A 20,925-nucleotide genomic window follows, 5' to 3' on the forward strand; every position below is an offset into this window, starting at 1 on the left:
CAGATGTACACACACACACAGACACATGCACACAGACAGATATACACACACACACACAGTCACATGCGCACACACACACACAGATATACATACACACAGACACATGCACAGACACGTGCGCGCACACACACATGTCAGGCCTCTTGCAGTGTTTTTTTTTAAACGGGCAGAGAGGAGGGGGAATTTTGGCGGGAAACTTCTAAGCAAGTCGTAAAAAACAAACCACCACCACGGCTACCACCACCACCACGGCCACCACCACCACGGCCACCACCACCACCACGGCCACCACCACCACCACGGCCACCACCACCACCACGGCCACCACCACGGCCACCACCACCACCACGGCCACCACGGCCACCACCACCACGGCTACCACCACCACGGCCACCACGGCTACCACCACCACCACGGCCACCACCACGGCCACCACGGCCACCACCACCACCACGGCCACCACGGCCACCACCACCACCACGGCCACCACGGCCACCACCACCACGGCTACCACCACCACGGCCACCACGGCTACCACCACCACCACGGCCACCACCGCCACCACGGCCACCACCACCACCACCACGGCCTCCACCACCACCACGGCCACCACCACGGCCACCACCACCACGGCCACCACCACCACGGCCACCACCACCACCACGGCCACCACCACCACCACGGCTACCACCACCACCACGGCCACCACCACCACGGCTACCACCACCACCACGGCCACCACCACCACGGCCACCACCACCACCACGGCCACCACCACCACCACGGCCACCACCACGGCCACCACCACCACCACGGCCACCACCACCACGGCTACCACCACCACCACGGCCACCACCACGGCCACCACCACCACGGCCACCACCACCACGGCTACCACCACCACCACGGCCACCACCACCACCACGGCCACCACCACCACGGCTACCACCACCACCACGGCTACCACCACCACCACGGCCACCACCACCACGGCCACCACCACCACCACGGCCACCACCACCACCACCACGGCCACCACCACCACCACGGCCACCACCACGGCCACCACCACCACCACGGCCACCACCACCACCACGGCCACCACCACCACGGCTACCACCACCACCACGGCCACCACCACGGCCACCACCACCACCACGGCCACCACCACCACGGCTACCACCACCACCACGGCCACCACCACCGCCACCTTAAAGCACAAAATGGAGGTGTGGTTGCCGCATGCGTGGGGCAGTGGACGCAAAGACAAAGATCCCCCCATATAGCCTTCACAGGCTGTAGGGGCAAGTGCTGTTTGTAGTGAGTTAGGAGCACCTGTTAAGGGGGGTGTGGGTGGCCAGCACCACGCTCGACCGCCTTTGTCCCCCTCGTGGCGACGTTTTCATACATCGGGCACCAGGTACTCATCTGATGGACGTATTGTTTTGCTTGAACGGGCGGGCAAGCAAACCCCATGGTGCCTCACAGGGCGAAGGGCTGCCGTGCCTCTCCATGCGTGCAGTCGAGATGCTCCTTGCCCGGTTCTGCATGGGTTCTGTGTAACAATGTTCTTGTTTGTTTACCAGGTAAGGCGCACCGAGCTGTTACAGCTCTTTTTCACAAGTGACCCGGCCACACAAAAGTGGGCTTATCGTGTGGAAATGTATAGCGGTAGCCAAACACTTCTAAACGCGGAGAGACCCATAGAGATGCATGGAGACCCAAAGAGATGCATGGAGACCCAAAGAGATGCATGGAGACCCATATAGGTTCAGAGACCATAGAGATCCATGGAGATGCATAGAGACCCATGGAGGTTCATAGAGACCCATAGAGATGCATAGAGACCCAAAGAGATGCATAGAGACCCATAGAGGTGCATAGATATCCATGGAGGTTTATAGAGACTCATAGATATGCATAGAGATCCATGGAGGGTCATAGAGACCCATAGAGATGCATAGATACCTATAGACGTGCATAGAGAGGGAAAAACAGGAGAACCCGGAGAAAAATTCCACGCGTCCACGGAGAGAGAGAGAGACACGCAAACTCCAAATATATACAGCAGGGGTCGGGGTCAAACCCACGACCTGCATACAATGTAACTGATTTCAGACAAATATCACAGTGATGAAAAATGAGACTGCAAATGACTGATTTGGGATTACGTAGCAGCAGCAGCATCGCCACCTGCTGAAAACAATGGTTGAGATGCATTGAGACTCTCCTGGGCCAACCACGGTGGCTAGGAGATGTTAACTACTTCGCCTGGTATACAGGAGGTCGTGGGTTCGATCCCGACCCCGGCACCTGTTGTATATTTGGAGCTTGCGTGTCTCTCTGTCATCACCATCACGGTGGCTATGAGATGTTAACTACCTCGCCTGGTATACAGGATGTCGTGGGTTCGATCCCCACCCTGACGATGCCTGCTGTATATTTGGAGTTTGCGTGTCTCTCTCCCCGTGGTTGTCAAAGGCTGCAGCCACTAGAGGCCGCTATGTTAAAAAAGAAATCTCTCCTAGAAAAAAAATGTACAATTCTCGTGTTGCTCAAACGTTGCTCGTCTCGATCGGACACGCATCGGAGATGGCAGTGGAAATTCAACATTCCCATGACGGGCACCAGTCTACTCCACACCAGCACCGATTGTGTGTACGCTGTGACCCCTCTCTCTGACGGCGGGGGGGGGGTGGCGCCAATGCAGAAGCAGTGCGGCGTGGGAAGGACCCCCAGACCCTGGGAAGCAATTACGAAGCGGCGTAAACAGTCGATTACGCCGCAGGAGGGAGTGGTGTTCACGCACGTGTACATTGAACTTCTTTCGCACCGTACGTAGCCAACCAATGCTAATCGGAGGTGCGTTGCGGCGGGGGTGGGGGGGGAGGGGACACAAAATTTAACGCAAAAAGCAGTTCTACAAAAAATGAGTTTTCAATCTGGACTTTAAACATAAAAATTTGTTTTCAATCGAGAAGGACGGGGCCAAATTTCTATTTAGAGCTTTCGTGACTGCACGGATTCATGTTCTTGGTTCTTTCGGTAAAGTCACGTAGAAGGGAAATAATAAAAGACTACAAATTGAACATAATAAAATAAAATTATCAGGACGTTTCGGCCACAACGCAAGCAGCCGTCCTCAGGTGAATAAACAGAGCGTCCTCAGGACGCTGTCTTTCCGACAGCTCTGTTTCTTCACCCGAGGACGGCTGCTTGCGTTGTGACCGAAACGTCGTGAGAATTTTATTTTATTATGTTTTATTTTTATTATTTTATTATTTCCCTTCTACGTGACTTTACCGAAAGAACCAAGAATAAGGACGCGGGCGTTTAGACAAAGCGCTGCTCTGCGCTCCACTGCTGGTCGGCTTGTCACTGTCCAGTCACAGGGCCCCGAATGCGCCCGGCTGCTGGTAGTGGGGGGGGGGTACGCAGGAAAAGCCTCACCAAGTCTGCCAAGTTGGTCTTTGTGCAATAGGGGGCGACGTTGCCGTTTGTTATGGAAGGGAACCGTTGCGGAGCCGGCCCGAGAACAAGCAAAGTAGCAAGCTTCGCTCGCTCGCAACAACCACAACAACAACAACCGCCACAACAACAACAACAACCGCCGTTAGTCACCAAGTGGCGGTCGATGTCACCACGGAGAACCTCGGGCCCGAGACGTCATCGACTGACAACGGGCAAAGCCAGAGAGAGGACGAGCGCGACGATTGTACACTGGTCAACACACTTTTTCTGGCATAAGGTATTCCAACGGTTTTAAGGTAATTTTGGGATGCCGATTCCAAATCTGGCATCAGTTTTTGTCCATCACATCAACTTTTTGAGATATCAAATGTTGCATTTTCAATAAAAACTGCAGAAGAAAAATATTAAATAAATGTGGATATCTACATAAAATGATATTATAAACACACTTTCCTAAAAATACAGCACCATATTTTAACACTAAAGCAGTCACCGACTCGCAACAACTTGCAATCATAAGTGACATAGTTAATTTGGGGTAAAATCAATGAAAATGGGGTATGCCGATAGCATAAAAACGAGATGTGATAGAGCAAATCTGAGATCACATTTGGAATCAGCAACCTGAATTAGTCTAAAGCAGCTGCAAACGTCCAGGCCAGAATTTTATTTTTATTTTTGTTGACCAGTGTAATTAACGCGCGCAGCCGGCGCGCTTGCATCGACACCCGATGATATCACCGCCGGATACAGGGGCTCCTCTGCTTGCCAACATTCGACTTACGGACTTTCAGAGACACGAACAAACCCTGTCCGTAGGTCCAGGTGCCCGTTCAGACTGAGAGTCGTAAGTTCAGCCACCACGCAATAGATGGCGGTGGTGGCATCTACATCTGCAGAACGTGAAGAACCAGTGGCATCTACATCTACAGGAGATTATACAACTTTTAAAGCCATTCCCCGTGTTTAGTGTACACGCCGTACAACGTGTTTAGAATCGACGGGAGTAAAGTTGGACTTACGAACAAGACCTCTGGAACTTAACTCGTTCGTAAGTAGAGTCCCTGTATATTTATCGATGCCAAGTGAACCGGACGGACGGCTGCTCCCCACCTCCTCCCGTTCGGTCGGCCAACACGGGGGGTGAGAGGGGGGGGGGGGAGGCCCCCGATACCCGTAATCCCTGATACCCATAATCCCTGATATCCGTAAGCCGGCACTTTGGAAGCAGGGGCAGGGGGGGGGTGGTTTTGGGTTTTGTTGGTGGCACAGGAAATGAGGTTGGCTTCGCGAACCCGTTCTGCGTTGCGAGCACTTTGGGGGTTGTTTGGCCACGGTGAATTTCCACGCGACGATCAAGGGGCCATCATTTTGTTTCCAGATTCTCTCGTGAGAAAGGGCTGCTCATAGCTCGGTGGGCCTGGCCTGGAAAAATAAACGGAGTTTACAATTTATTGTTTTCACAGACCTAACATTGCCCCGCTTACTAACATCGCCCGCAGACGGCCCCATCACCTGTAGAGAAAAACATTGCCGGCAGACTAACAGGTTCTTGGGTATACAAAGCACTGTCTACATAGAAGTGTGAGCTCAAGTGCGAGTCTGGCGTGACGGTCTTCTTCGCTCCTTGCTCTCAAAACTTTTCCACCGCTTCCTCCCTCCCTCGCTTGCCTCCCTCCCTCCCTCTGGCTCACTCGCTCCCTCCCCTCGCCCGTATCACGTGTATCTATCTGCTCAAGACTGGAAAACACCAACGAGCGGCCTGGGTTCGTTATCGGCCTTCGCTATTGTGCGGCAGCGGCAGCAGCAGCGGCGACGGCATTGAGTCACTTGCGCCTTAGTTTAGTCTGGGAGTACGGCGCACTTAAGCGATGACCTTAGATAGGATTCGTGCGGGCACAAAAGGCAACAACAAATTCCACCCGTATAGCCTCAATAGACTTTTCAGGGCAAGTGCTGTTCAGCGAGGCCACCAGGGCACACGAGGGGGTGGGTGGCCCAGTGGCGATGTTTACACGGAGCACCAGGTACTCATTTGAGGCCGAGTCGACCTAGGAGAGGCCCAGGACCGGTTCCGATAATCGTCACTGCCGTTGGCCGCGGGGCCGCGAATCGAACCCGGGCCGCCGGGTTTGTGGCGCGGTGCTCTCGAACCGCTTGCGGGTGCGCGCACACCCACGCACGCACGCACAGGCACCAACGGCCGAGCATCGCATGGGAACGCGCAATAATCACAAAGCCGTGCGGGCCGTCTGTCTTTGGCAAACTCCCCGTGACCACGCGCACCGCCGATGTCATAACCAAAAAAAACCTTACGAACGAAAAAAAATCGCAGGCAACCATAAGAAAAACAAGATTGTCCCGACAGCTTTTAAGGGACGAGATTCGAGGTTTTGAACGGAAGTGGGCCGTCAATCAAACCGCCCGGGACGGGATTGGAAGCCGTCTATCGGTCGAAAGACGCGGCAACGGGTCAGAGGGGAGTGGACGGACCGATCGCACGGGGGGGGGGGAGGTTACTGAAGGAGGAGAAGGAGGAGGGGGAGATCGTGGCCCCAATAAACCCAACAGGACGGGGCGGTGGGAAAGCCACTCCGTGCCCTTCATGTGGCGTGCGAGGAGGTAAAGCCGGATTTCACGGCTCTCGCACGCCCACAGGCGGAGACGCGTCCGAGGTCACTCGAAGGGATGCCGGAGGTAAAGCTCTCTCCTGATTTGATTGAGATAATTTCATTTATTGTTTTATTATTATTTTTTACCTACGTGACTTTACCGAAAAGCTCTCTCCTCTCCGCTATCGCATTCCGTGGGCCGCTCCCTCTAAATCAGAGGTCGCAAACGGGTTTTGATTCCTTACCCGTACCCGTACCCGGCCGCACCAGGGTCGCAAACGGCTACCCGGCCGGGTACGGGTAGCCGGGTATCGGGTAGGGTACGGGTATCGGGTACCCGGTCCCGAACGGGATAAAAAATATATATAGTGGGTGGGGGGGGGGGGTTTGGGGGGGGGGTTCTTTTTTCAACAGCAAAAAAACTAAATCTAAAGTTGAGTGTTATTCCAAAATCTCCCCCGTTGGAAAAACAAAAACGTCGTAAAAAAAACCACGTTATTTCGGTTCGTTCTCCGATGTCGAAATGTTCCAGGGCAAGTTTGCAAGAATGCGCGCACAATAAAAAGGTACGAGCGTGCGCGTACTCGCACGTAGCGGTGAGTCAAGCTCGTGCGCACGCGACGGCGTTGGCGGGGATTTCTTCCACACGTTGAATTGTAACTCATGGAACATTCCCCCCCCCCCACCAATTTATGTTGGCTTAACCCACGACAAAGAGAAGCTTTCTCTAAATATGTCTATTTTTTTTATTTCTTCACCTGGCAAAGAAAACGCTTTGGCAACGGTTTTTCGCAAATGTAGAAAAAAATTACGCCGTGCCAACCAAAATGTGACTCGGCTCACTGAGAGCAAAGACAAAGCTACCTCCTCCCCCCGTATAGCCTTCAACGGACTGTTGGGGCAAGTGGCGGTGTTTACACACCACACAGCTCATTGGAGCTTGAGTCAGTTTCAGTTTCATGTATTTGGTATAGCCCTGTGAGCCATTCGGCTCTTGAGTCGGGTGCAACCGCAACAAACAAAAACATGAACAAGAAACATCTTAAAGTGACTACGCGCAAACAGAAAAATCCAGGAAAAAACAGCAGAGTCTTCCAGATAAAAGCACCGTATATCAATGCTGTGTGCAAAAATCCCAGTGGGATGCAAGTCAAACAATAACAACCATAAGACAATTTAGATTAAAGTTATCAGTCTACCTAGGGTGGAGTCCAGCACCACCCCCGGACAAAGATAAAGATCCCCCATATAGCCTTAACAGACTGTAGGGGCAAGTGCTGTTAGCGAGCACCTATGAAGGCCGGAACGGTACGGGAGGGGGTGGGTGGCCAGCACCACGCCCGACCGCCTTTGTCTCCCCAGTGGCGATGTTTACACACCGCACCAGGTACTCATTTAAGGCTGAGTCGACCTAGGGGAAGCCCAGGACCGGTTCAGATAATCGTCACTGGTGTTAGCCGTGAGCGGGAATCGAACCCGGGTCGCCAGGTTCATAGCCGCTACACTACCGCTCCCGGACACACACAGACACACACACAAATACACACGGATACCAACACACCGATGCACAATACCACAAACATAGCCACCACCCCTACACGGATACCTGCCCGGGCCCACCCAACCACCTACCCTCGCCTAACAGAGCACCCGAGATCCCTCTCCACCAATCCTTCCCTCTCTCCCCGTTACCCCTCCTCACCCCCTTTCCTCTCCTACCCCACATGCCACCGGACCAATTTCCAAACCTCCCGGGGCACAAAAAATGAGAAGCAGATGTGGTGGGAAAGCGCCGAGGTCCTTGGTAGCGCGGGTAGAAGGGCTCCTCTGTTCAGACGCCTCGGATTCGTCATTATTTGCACGGTGTTTTAAGCGCCTGTGATAATCGCGAATGATAATAATCATTATTCTTTATTGTTAATTATACTGTTATTAATTCTAGTTATATAATCGTTGTGATATTAATTGTATAATCATTAATGTTATGTAAAAATAACAATTAGTATGTTGGGATAAGTATATAATTATTGTTAATAATATAATAGTATTATAATAAGTATTACTACTTCTTTTAATAATTATGAATGATACAATTATTCGTGATGTTTGAACATTTTATTATTAGAAAAGCAAAGTTAGAATAACTTTGCCGACTGTCCCATTATTATAAAGACTATTATAATTATTATCACGTGACGTTTCGTATCTTAATTATTGCCGTAATTATTATACTGGTCAACACACTTTTTCTGGCATAAGGTATTCCAACGGGTTTAAGGTCATTTTGGGGTGCCGATTCCAAATCTGGCATCAGTTTTTGTCTATCACATCAGGTTTTTGAGATATGAATTAATAATGCATTTTCAATATAAACTGCAGAAGAAAAATATTAAATAAATGTGGATATCTACATAAAATGATATTATAAACACACTATCCTAAAAATACTGCACCATATTCTAACACTAAAGCAGTCACTGACTCGCAACAACTTGCAATCATGAGTGACAGAGTTAATTTCGGGTAAAATCAATGAAAATGGGGTATGCCGATAGCATAAAAATTAGATGTGATAGAGCAAATCTGAGATCAGATTTGGAATCAGCACCCTGAAATCAGTCTAAAACAGCTGCAAAAGTCCAGGCCAGAATTAGTGTTAACAATCAGGCGTCGATTCATTCATTAACATCAACGGCCACGGGCTCACCGTCGTGTTATCGCGTGCGCGTCAAATCCGTACACGTGAGATGGGCAGGATCTGAAAAAAAACCTCCCAAGGGCTCGGGTTCTGGTGTTTGAAACGTTTTAAATAGGTCCGTGCATCGACGGACACAATGACCAATAGCGATTTAAAAACCACATTCATTCAATGCATTTTCTGTCGCACGTATCAAGGGGCGTAAAGTATACGTTGATGACCTGGATTGATCCAACATATCCGTAAAACCGGGGGGGTGGGGGAGGGAGGGCCTAAGATACAAAACCTCACGATCGATCCTGGACACGTGTGGATTCTGATGACCATTCTGATATTTTGTAGGCCCACCCCGACAATTACCACGAAGAAGTCACAGCTGAGCAACGGCAGTGCGGCCATCGGAAATTGTTCGTCTCTGAACCTCCGGTTATATTATCGTCCACGACGTGGCCGGCAAACTGAAGCCAAGGGGAAAAACGAAATGGTTTCCAAGGTTCGAGTGCGGTGACTTGCCGCGTCTCGAACGTACCTTTCGAGTCGAATGAACGCGTTCATTTCGCACACGTTCGTCAATAAACGTTCGACCACTTCACGTGGTTGTTCACGATATCTAATGCGCGCTTAGTCCGTCTCTCCCCTCCGATCAAGCAGCCTCAGTCCCCCTCATAACCTTTGCGTGAACAGTCACCCACGCTTCCGCGGCCGTCTGGAACGCTCTCTTCCCTTCCGATATTGGGAAGCCACCGGGAGCCGTGCACTTTTAAATCGCCATCGTCTGAATTGTCGAACGCACCTTTGTTTCCCACCCCCCCCTTCACGGAACTGCCTTTTGTGCGTCTAGATTAGCGCGGTTGGCTACGGTACGGTGCGAAAGAAGATCAACTTGTGCGTAACCTTCACCTGACGATGTCGGCGCGGGGTTGAGAGGGAGGGTCAGGAAAACTCGCTAGCGGTTTAAGCCCGTCGCCCGCCTGCCCGCCCTCCGGCGCCAAAGCCTCGGAGGCCTGGGGAGGGGGGGGGGTGGCGAGTTGTACCGGGGCGATACTCTCGCCGGCGGCAGAGAGCCTCATTTAGCGGTCATTTGCCAGGCGCGCAAAAACCAGCGGGCGAGTGGAGACGCTTCTCTGTCTGCGGCCACGCGAAGCGGTGGCGGTGGAGTGGTCGCTTGCTGCTGCCGCTTGTGTTGTTGTTGTTGTGTTGTTGTTGGTGGTTGCTGCGGATTTGATCGCCAGCTGTTGCCATGAAGTAAAATGGAATCTCGAATCCCTTCACCCCCCCCCGCCTCGACCCTTAACCCCTCTCCCACCACCGCCCCCCCCCCGCCCCTGGCACTCGCCACCCCACTCTCCCACCGCCTCTTGTTTACGAAATGAAAATCTTCTGCCGGGACGTGTGCATGCCGCTGGCCTACCCAGCTACGTACGGCTGGCTTTGGGCCCAGGGCGCAGGACGACTGGCAAATGCGTGGCGTGCGGCGCACACGGGGGTGCTGTACGTGCAAAAGGGGAACAAACAAAAAAGAAAAAAACGCCCCAAAAAAATTTTCGGATGTTACGACGACAACAACAAAATATGAATTGTTGAATTAAATTGACAGACTAGGGTGCAGCAAGCGGTTGAAACTTTGGGCAACTTTTCCCGAGATAATTATTTTTTTTTACTATTTGACGGCAACGCTCGTCTCGGAGAGGGCCTGTGGGGCTCGATTTGCGAGAGAGAGAAAAATAAACAACCAGCACCACAACAACCACCACCACAACCACCACCACAACAACAACCACCACAACCACCGCCACCACCACCACAACAACCACCACAACCACCACAACCACCACCACAACCACCACCACAACCACAACAACCACCACAACCACCACAACAACCACCACCACCACAACCACCACAACAACCACAACAACCACCACCACAACCACCACCACCACAACCACCACCACAACCACAACCACCACTACAACCACCACCCCTTAACGGTTTTTCAGGTGCCACACCGCCAAGTTAAAGCGGGCGACATTTAGCAACTGTGTCGTGGTGAAGCCCAAAGCGCACGTTTTGGGGCATAATTAAATTGCAAACAATTAACGTGATACCACAGGGCCCGCATGTGCAGCGGGGTATAATTAATGTGAATTAATGTGAATGATTTAACGTGAATTATGAACAGCCCCCGGTTCGTCCATCGACCGCTGGATGAAGGCCTCCACGCGCCGTGTCATTTGTGGCGGTCATCGTCGTTTGACCGTACTTTACCGCGCTCGCCAGTGTGGGTTGGTGAAGCGGTGGGCGGGGGGGTTGGAGGGGAGCGGTGGTGCAGCGGTTAGCACGCCTTGCGCGAGGCACCCGGCGACCCGAGTTCGAATCCCGGCTACGAGTATTTAAACTGGTCCTAGGGACTCCGCCCTAGGTCGACTCAGCCTCAAATGAGTACCCAGTGCGGTGTGTAAACATCGCCACTGGGGGAGACAAAGGAGGCTGGGAGTGGTGCTGGCCACCCACCCCCTCGTGTGCTTTTCCGGCCTTCATTAGAACGTGAAGAACCAGTGGCGTCTACATCTGCAGAACGTGAAGAACCAGTGGCGTCTACATTTCCATAACATGAAAAACTAGTGGCATCTACATCTGCAGAACGTGATGAACCAGCGGCATCTACATTTGCAGAACGTGAAGAATCAGTAGCATCTACATTTGCAGAACGTGAAGAATCAGTGGCATCTACATCTGCAGAACATGAAGAACCAGTGGCATCTACATCTGAATAACGTGAAGAACCAGTGGCATCTACATCTAAAGAAGTTGAAGAACCAGTGGCATCTACATCTGCAGAACGTGAAGAACCAGTGGCGTCTACATTTCCATAACATGAAAAACTAGTGGCATCTACATCTGCAGAACGTGATGAACCAGCGGCATCTACATTTGCAGAACGTGAAGAATCAGTAGCATCTACATTTGCAGAACGTGAAGAATCAGTGGCATCTACATCTGAATAACGTGAAGAACCAGTGGCATCTACATCTAAAGAGTTGAAGAACCAGTGGCATCTACATCTGCAGAACGTGAAGAACCAGTGGCATCTACATCTGAATAACGTGAAGAACCAGTGGCATCTACATCTAAAGAGTTGAAGAACCAGTGGCATCTACATCTGCAGAACGTGATGAACCAGCGGCATCTACATTTGCAGAACGTGAAGAATCAGTAGCATCTACATTTGCAGAACGTGAAGAATCAGTAGCATCTACATCTGCAGAACGTAAAGAACCAGTGGCATCTACATCTGAAGAACATGAAGTACCATCGGCATCTACATCTGCACAACATGAAGAACCAGTGGCATCTATATCTGCACAACATGAAGAACCAGTGGCATCTATATCTGCACAACATGAAGAACCAGTGGCATCTACATCTGCACAACATGAAGAACCAGTGGCATCTATATCTGCACAACATGAAGAACCAGTGGCATCTACATCTGCACAACATGAAGAACCAGCGGCATCTACATCTGCAAAACATGAAAAACCAGTGGCATCTACATCTGCACAACATGAAGAACCAGTGGCATCTACATCTGAAGAACATGAAGAACCAGTGGCATCTACATCCACTGGAAATTATACAACTGTTAAAGTCATTCCCCGTGTTAAGTGCACATGCCGTAGAACGTGTTTGGAATCGACAAGAGTCAAGTTGGACTTACGAACAAATCGACTTATGAACAGACTTCTGGAACCTAACTCATTCGTAAGTGTAGGAGTGTGTGTGTGTGTGATGAGCGTGGCTTACAAGTGCGGTAAGTAAACAGTAACGCAACACGCTCGTCAAAAACACGGAGTGCTGTGCGGCCTTGAAAATAAATAAAACAAATCATATTAATAATAGGGCAACGTTACAGGCAATCGCCACGGTGGCGAGCTGTTAACTACCTCGCCTGGTATACAGGAGGTCGTGGGTTCGATCCCAACCCTGACGCCTGCCGCTGTATATTTGGAGTTTGCATGTTCTCCCCGTGGTCACGTGGATTTTTCTCCGGGTCCTCCGGTTTTCCCCCCTCCACATTTAGAATCAACGTCACGCGTCTGGGAGTACTTGGCTTCAATACATTTCCACGCGACGACGATGGTGGTGAGCCCACTCCGTTGGGCTATCATTTGCGATGGCCTGGTTGCTTCTGAAAAGTTTTTAGTAAGTTCAGAGGCCCTACCTGTTAATATAAAAAATAGTTTAGTTTTAGTTGCCATAGCGCGTGGCCACAAGCACAGTCGCGTCGTTGACGATTGCGCCGACACTTTTCCCGTTTTGTTCAACCGCGCTCGAACCGCCATCCGCCGACCGCGAAACGCCGTCACGAAAGTAACTCGAGCGAGAGGTAAGCGAAGCCCGGATCTGACGGATCGATCGACGGATCGATCGATCGAATCGCGGGAGGGGGGGGGGGTGGGGGGGGCGGGGTTAGAGGGGGGGGCCAAAGAGCGCTTTGTGTCTAAATGGTAAAGCGTCGCCACGGACTTACTGTAGCGAGGGTCAAGTCGTGGATCCAGCCATGACGTGGTTTTGTTTTTGTGATTTATGAAATAAATTTCGCCTTCAGGAGTACAGGCTTGCTCCCAGCCTTCCGGAAGGGGACCTGCATTAACACAAAGGACACGAGAGTGTTAGAATTTGTTTAATGTTTTATTATTATTATATATTGTTTTCGATTTTTTTATTTTTGTTTAACCGGTTAAATCTACACTACGTTAGAGTTTCAAGGTAACCCACGGTTTAATGCCGATGAAAAATAAAATAAATAGGATTGCGTGCTGCTGCTGCTGCTGGATATATGTTGCTTTGCGTTCAGTCGGCTCCGCTGTGACCGCACAACTCTTTAAATCAAATAAGCGCCAAATTTGTGCCCTTCATTTTACGCCTTTGGTCGACCGGTTGGGTGGATTGTTCGCAAAAGCCTTAGCTGGAGGCCCGAGCCGTGGAGGTGGTGGTGGTGGTGGGTGCTTCGACTCTTAAAAATGCCGACAGCCAAAGCTTCGCGAGGACAAAACCTGGGATTGTGAGGAGAGAGTCCGTGTGTGTGAGAGTGAGGAGAGAGTGAGTCTGTGAGGAGAGAGTGAGTCTGTGTCTGTGAGGAGAGAGTGAGTCTGTGTCTGTGAGAGTGAGGAGAGAGTCCGTGTCTGTGAGTGTGAGGAGAGAGTGAGTCTGTGAGAGTGAGGAGTGAGCGAATCTGTGTCTGTGAGTGTGAGGAGAGAGCGAATCTGTGTCTGTGAGAGTGAGGAGAGAGTGAGTCTGTGTCTGTGAGAGTGAGGAGTGAGCGAATCTGTGTCTGTGAGGAGAGAGTGAGTCCGTGTCTGGGGGATGAGAGAAAGAAAGCCATTGGCCGAGACTCCAAACTGAAAACGTTCCTGGAAAATCAAAAACCCCGCCGGAAATGTTAGTATTTTTGTTCGCTCAACAAAAAAAATGTTGCGCAAAGGAATTGCTTAAATCCGGTCAACACGCGCCGTGTTATCCTGATCATGTACACAGGAGGTCGTGGATTCGATTCCGATCACGACGCATGCACGACGTCGCACACGCGCATCACGCACACACCTGTGACGTCACACACGACACGCCCACGTGAGACAGCTACGTCACGCGCACACCTGTGACGTCACACACGACACGCCCACGCGAGACAGCTACGTCACGCGCACACCTGTGACGTCACACACGACACGCCCACGCGAGACTGCTACGTCACGCGCGTCGCGCGCACACCTGTGACGTCACACACGACACGCCCACGCGAGAATGCTACCGTCACGCGCATCGCGCGCACACCTGTGACGTCACACACGACACGCCCACGCGAGAATGCTACCGTCACGCGCATCGCGCGCACACCTGTGACGTCACACACGACACGCCCACGCGAGAATGCTACCGTCACACACGACACGCTCACGCGAGACCGCTACGTCACGCGCGTCGCGAGCACACCTGTGACGTCACACAGGACACGCCCACGCGAGACTGCTACCGTCACGCGCGTCGCGAGCGCACCTGTGACGTCACACACGACACGCCCACGCGAGACCGCTACCGTCACAAAAGATCCCCGCGACGTCATTGGCAGGCCGTGGCGACCCGCCCCACCGTGCAAGCGGCGGCGGTTCAATTAATAATTTTTGTTTAAAAACGACCTCGCGAAAATCATCCCGGGGAGAATTTTTTTGGTTTCGTCTTCTCGTCTCCCGACCACCTGCGGAACCACGGGGCGGCGGCTGCCGGCATCGCGCGCGAAGATCGACCGGAGGCAACGCACGAGACGACGCCGCTGCTGCGTTGCAGTCATCGCCTACCGACGACGAACGCAGTGACCCCGCGCTCCCTGGCCATGCTCTCACACTGTGAAGGACGGGGGGGGGGGGGGGGAGAGGGGACCTCTAAATATGCACGAAAAAGAAAGTGAATAATAAGTAAACAAATTACAAAAAATTGACGAATAAATTTTTTTAATCGGTCCGAAGTAAAGTATGAAAGGAATGAAAATGTGTACCGTTAAGTGAATAAAATAATAATAAAATACATGTTAATTAATCAATTGAACATAAACAACATACAAAATGTAGAGAAATGCTAAGTGAATATATAAACCAGTACAGCCCAAAAAAAACTACGAATCAACACGAAAAACGAGGGAGATCGGGATACAAAGTTCTCTCAAGCGATAATATTCTTTCAGATGCGATAAAAATCTACAGGCAAGCCCTCGATGGGGCCTCTTAGGCTTGATGTCGCTGAGGGATACAGCTTTGTCATGGTGGCGAGATGTTAACTACCTCGCGCCTGGTATACACGAGATCGTGGGTTCGATCCCGACCTTGACGCCTGCTTTATATTTGGAGTTTGCGTGTCTCTCATTCATCATCACCACGGTGGCTAGGAGATGTTAACCACCTCGCCTGGTATACAGGAGATTGTGGGTTCGATCCCAACCCCGATTCCTGCTGTATATTTGGAGTTTGCGTGTCTCTCTCTCATCATCATCACGGTGGCTAGGAGATGTTAACCACCTCGCCTGGTATACAGGAGATTGTGGGTTCGATCCCAACCCCGATTCCTGCTGTATATTTGGAGTTTGCGTGTCTCTCTTTCATCATCACCACGGTGGCTAGGAGATGTTAACTACCTCGCCTGGTATACAGGAGATCGTGGGTTCGATCCCGACCCCGATTCCTGTTGTATATTTGGAGTTTGCGTGTCTCTCTCTCATCATCACCACGGTGGCTAGGAGATGTTAACTACCTCGCCTGGTATACAGGAGATCGTGGGTTCGATCCCGACCCCGATACCTGCTGTATATTTGGAGTTTGCGTGTCTCTCTCTCTCTCTCCCCGTGGTCACGTGGATTTTTATCCAGGTCCTCCGATTTTTCCCCGCCACATTAAGACACAACATCGCGCGATTAGACTATCTGGCCGCAGCTATCAATTTCCACACGACGACGATGACGACGACGATGACGATGACGACAAGCCACCACTTCGTCGACCTATCATTTGTGACGGCCGGGGTCGCGTCTGAAAAACAGCTGCGTAGCTCAGCGGGGCCCTTAACTGACAAAATAAACAAAATATTTCGATTTAAAGCTTTCGTGACTGCAGGGATTCATCTTCTTGGTTCTTCCGGTAAAGTCACGTAGAGTGGAAATAATAAAATAATAAAAATAAAACATTATAAAATAATTCTCACGACGTTTCCGTCACAACGCAAGCAGCCGTCCTCAGGTGGAGAACAGGTCTGTCGAGAAGACAGACCTGTTCAGACGCTGTCTTCTCGACACACCTGTTCTCCACCTGAGGACGGCTACTTGCGTTGTGACCGAAACGTCGTGAGAATTATTTTTATGTTTTATTTTTATTATTTTATTATTTCCATTCTACGTGACTTTACCGAAAGAACCAAGAAGATAAACAAAATATATATTCGTTGTTCCACTCCCCCCCCCCCTCATACAAAGCCTGAAATAAGCCAAGCAGGGTGGAGGGTCGGGAAACAGCGACCGAGGGACGAGGGGTGCAAACCGCCGCAGAAAAGACGGGAAGCCGGATCCGGAGGCGTGCAGGGAAACACACATTGCACCATATTCTTGGTTCTTTCGGTAAAGTCACGTAGGTAAAAAAAAAATAATAATAAAAACCTAAGAGTACGATTTCCTTGCAGTCACGAAAGCTTCAAATCTAGAATAAAATAATAAACAAAAATTCTCGCGACGTTTCGATTGCAACACAAGCAATCGTGCTGTGGGTTTCCACACCTGATGATGATTGCTTGTGTTGCGGTCGAAACGTCGTGAGAATTTTTTTTGTTTTATATTTGTATTCTTTTATTACTTGCCTTCTACGTGACTTTACCGAAAGAACCAACAATATGAATCCCTGAGGTCACGAAAAGCTTTCAATCAAAATGTAAACATTGCACCGTTTAGGCCGCCTCTTCTGTTCTTTCCTTTCCGTTCTTTACGTCAGCCGCGTGTTTTTGTTGTCCCCCTCTCTCCCTTCCACCCGTACTGAAAACAAAAAGTTCCCCTCTCCTTTCCCCCTTTGGGTGGGTGAGACGGACCCCCACACCCCCTGCCGTATGGTTTGGGGGCAGCGGCCCCATTCCCTCGCTTTGTATATCCCCGCCTCCCCCCCCCGCTTTTCATAACCGGTTTGGCTTCATGTTGACGGTGTGTGTCTGTCTGCGCACGTGATGTATCGGGGCCGAAAATTGCCTCGATGAAAATGAACGTGTCAAATAACGATGAAGCTAATGGTTTAAAATATATATATAAATGTTCAGTTTTTTTAATTTCATGTCATAATCAGCATAATTCAAAATCACGGAGAGCGAGTTTGTGAATATCCAGGGAGCGCTGTGTTGAGTAATTCAAAATCTCGGATAGTGAATTCGTATATATAACCAGGGAACGCTTTGTTGTGTAATTCAAAATCACAGATAGTGAATTTGTGGAAACCAGGGAATGCTGTATTGTGTAATTCAAAATCACAGAGTGAATTTGTGGAAAGCAGGGAATGCTGTATTGTGTAATTAAAAATCACAGAGTGAATTTGTGGAAAGCAGGGAACGCTTTGTTGTGTAATTCAAAATCTCGGATAGTGAATTCGTATATAACCAGGGAATGCTGTATTGTGTAATTCTAAATCACGGATAGTGAATTCGTGTATAACCAGGGAACGCTGTATTATGTAATTTAAAAAAATCGCAGACGGCGAGTTTGTGACGAACAAGGGGATGCTGTAGCAGCCCCGGGCCGTTCAAGGTGCAGGGTTCTGACTTACCCAGATTCTGCTGCTGCTGCTGCTGCACTCCCATGCCACGCTGCTGCTGCTGCTGCTGCGTCGCTGGGCTGGCTGGAGAAGGGAGAATCATTTGAGGGCCCAAAGATTTCCGGGGATCTTGCCAGGTTGTCGTCTGGTCGATGTGACTGCATTCGGAGACACACACACACAGCATCGTCGTCGTCATCGTCACCTTCAACATCATCGATCATCGTCAATGATCAACATCACTTCGGGGGAAACAGTGACACGGCAGTTTATGGAATCAGAATATGACTTTATGTACTGGAGGAACAAACGGTTGAAAAACACGATAGGAGTGCAAAGTGTAAGAAAGGTAAACAAATCGCTAAAAATAAATACGAATAAAACTAATCTATTTTTTTTATCTTACTAGGTAAAGCCCACTGAGCTATTAGCATCTCTTTCAGAAGCGACATGGCTATCACAAATGAAAGGTCAACAAAGTGGCTCATCATCATCATCACATGGGAAATTTAAAGCGGCAAAATAATCTCAATCATGTAAATGCACTCAGCCTCGAGACACGAGTTCGATTCCCGGACACGTGCTAATCTACGCACACCGCACACTCAGCCTGGAGACACGAGTTCGATTCCCGGACACGTGCTAATCTACGCACACCGCACACTCAGCCTGGAGACACGAGTTCGATTCCCGGACACGTGCTAATCTACGCACACCACGCACTCAGCCTGCAGACACAAGTTCGATTCCTGGACACGTGCAAATCTAAGCACACCGCACACTCAGCCTGGAGACACGAGTTCGATTCCTGGACACGTGCAAATCTAAGCACACCGCACACTCAGCCTGGAGACACGAGTTCGATTCCCGGACACGTGCTAATCTACGCACACCACGCACTCAGCCTGCAGACACAAGTTCGATTCCTGGACACGTGCAAATCTAAGCACACCGCACACTCAGCCTGGAGACACGAGTTCGATTCCTGGACACGTGCTAATCTAAGTACACCACGCACTCAGCCTGCAGACACAAGTTCGATTCCTGGACACGTGCTAATCTAAGTACACCACGCACTCAGCCTGCAGACACAAGTTCGATTCCTGGACACGTGCAAATCTAAGCACACCGTGCACTCAGCCTGGAAACACAAGTTCGATTCCCAGACACGTGTGACATCTCAACCAGCCCTGCCTATCCAGCGATGGCACCAACCCGCAATGACCGGCATGGTGAAGTATGGTCAAACAACTGCTGGGGGGGGGGGGGGTGGGGGGCGAGATGCGCCTTTCTGGGGGTGTGCGAGACACGGGCAAATTCTTCTTTTTGAAGGTAAATCATCGAAAGCGCAACTCGAACACGGGCAACGTGAGTAACGACTTAGTGTGTTTCATCAAGCCCGACGTATTTATTAACATTATATATATAAAACAAACATTGCGATTGAAAACCAATGGGGTGCAAGGCTGCAATAAAGCTCAAGAACCATTGACCGCGAATTCGTAATTCGGTGCGGCGGGAGGGGTGGGTGGGTGGGTGATTGACTCATTGCCTCAGCCAATCATCTCTCCGGGTGGGGGGTGGGTCGCTAAAACGAGTACCAACTTCGTGGTGGTGGTGGTGGGATATCGAAAGGGTGTGGAATGTCCACGGCTGCTGCAAACAGCTCCCTGCCCCGTTGCTCATTTCAGTTGAAATCCGCCGCTCATCTTGCAGCAACAGCAGCACCGCACTGCCCTTTATGACGATGGAAGAAAGGAAAAATAGCGGAGAAAGGAGGGTGTGCGGGGGGGTATACAGGAAGGATGTAAAATAGATGGGGGGGGGGGCGGTGGGTCGGGGGGGGGCGGTGGAGAAGAGAAGTGAAGCTATGGGGTGGAAAAAATCAAGTGGGTGGGTGTGTGGGTGGGTGGTTGGATGGAGGGATGGGTGGTTGGGTGTGTGGATGTGTGGGTGTGTGGATGCGTGGGTGGGTTGTTGGGTGGGTGAGTGCGTGGCTGGGTGACTGCGTGGGTCGGTGGGTGAATGCGTGGGTGGGTGGGTGAATGCGTGGGTGGTTGGCTGCGTGGGTGAGCGTATGCGTGGGGGGGGGTTGGTGGAAAGTGTGAGTGGGTGGGTGGGTGAAAGGGTAATTGGGTGGGTGAGTGGGTGGGGGGCAGCTGGGGCGTTTAATGTCGCCTCTTTTTTTCCACTTCCGTGACCTTTGGCCCAGTTGAGTTTTGAGGTTGGTCACATGACAACGGTGCCAGCGGGTCACGTGGTCTCCTGGATCCGATACTCGCAGAAACTACGACTGCGGCGGCAACAACAACCGCACTAAAAAAAAAACAGCTGGTGGCCAAGATCACCTTACGAGTGAATGCTGTGGTCTGGGCGCAAGCGGGATTAGGGGGCCGGCGAGGGGGGCCGCCGAGGGTACGGGCAGGCCAGCCCCTGGTGCTTAATCGAGGGAGTCATACTCTTTCGTTTTTTCGGTAAAGTCACGTCGCCCACCAAACTTCTTTCGCGCCGTACGTAGCCGATCATGCCAAATCGGGAGCACCTTCTTTTTTGAGCAGCAAGCTGACTGTCGCGTGGTCACGGCTGCCGAACGCACGACGTTGCTTCGAAGCGCCGAGTAGAACAACCAGGGGCACCCGGAGAAAGAAATAAGTATAACCCGTAAAAACGAAGTTTTTCACTATAAATCCTTTATATGCGTGGCAGCGAACTTAATATAAAGGATTTAAAAATATATTCGCCTGTGGAGGACGTGGGGATCGATCCCGCGACCTTTGGCATGGGAAGCGAGGGCGCTACCAACTGCGCTACT

The 20,925-nt window shown here is 51.0% G+C and overlaps 1 protein-coding gene across 2 annotated transcripts in view; it reads right to left on the reverse strand.

Moving 5' to 3' along the window:
• The window catches only part of LOC144735685 (transcriptional coactivator YAP1-A-like), a 102,273-nt gene that overhangs the window by 19,601 nt on the left and 61,747 nt on the right, over positions 1–20,925 (reverse strand). The window contains exons 2-3 of one of the 2 annotated variants that reach the window (XM_078618161.1): positions 18,126–18,271; positions 13,316–13,429 (exon numbers count right to left, since the gene is read on the reverse strand). In XM_078618161.1, the coding sequence (XP_078474287.1) occupies positions 13,316–13,429; positions 18,126–18,271 (260 nt within the window). The remainder of the gene's footprint in view (positions 1–13,315; positions 13,430–18,125; positions 18,272–20,925) is intronic. The other variant, XM_078618162.1, reaches the window with a different exon arrangement.

The sequence above is a fragment of the Lampetra planeri genome, chromosome 56 (assembly GCF_965212315.1).
Source record: "Lampetra planeri chromosome 56, kcLamPlan1.2.h2, whole genome shotgun sequence".
In the NCBI taxonomy this organism is placed as follows: Eukaryota; Metazoa; Chordata; class Hyperoartia; order Petromyzontiformes; family Petromyzontidae; genus Lampetra; species Lampetra planeri.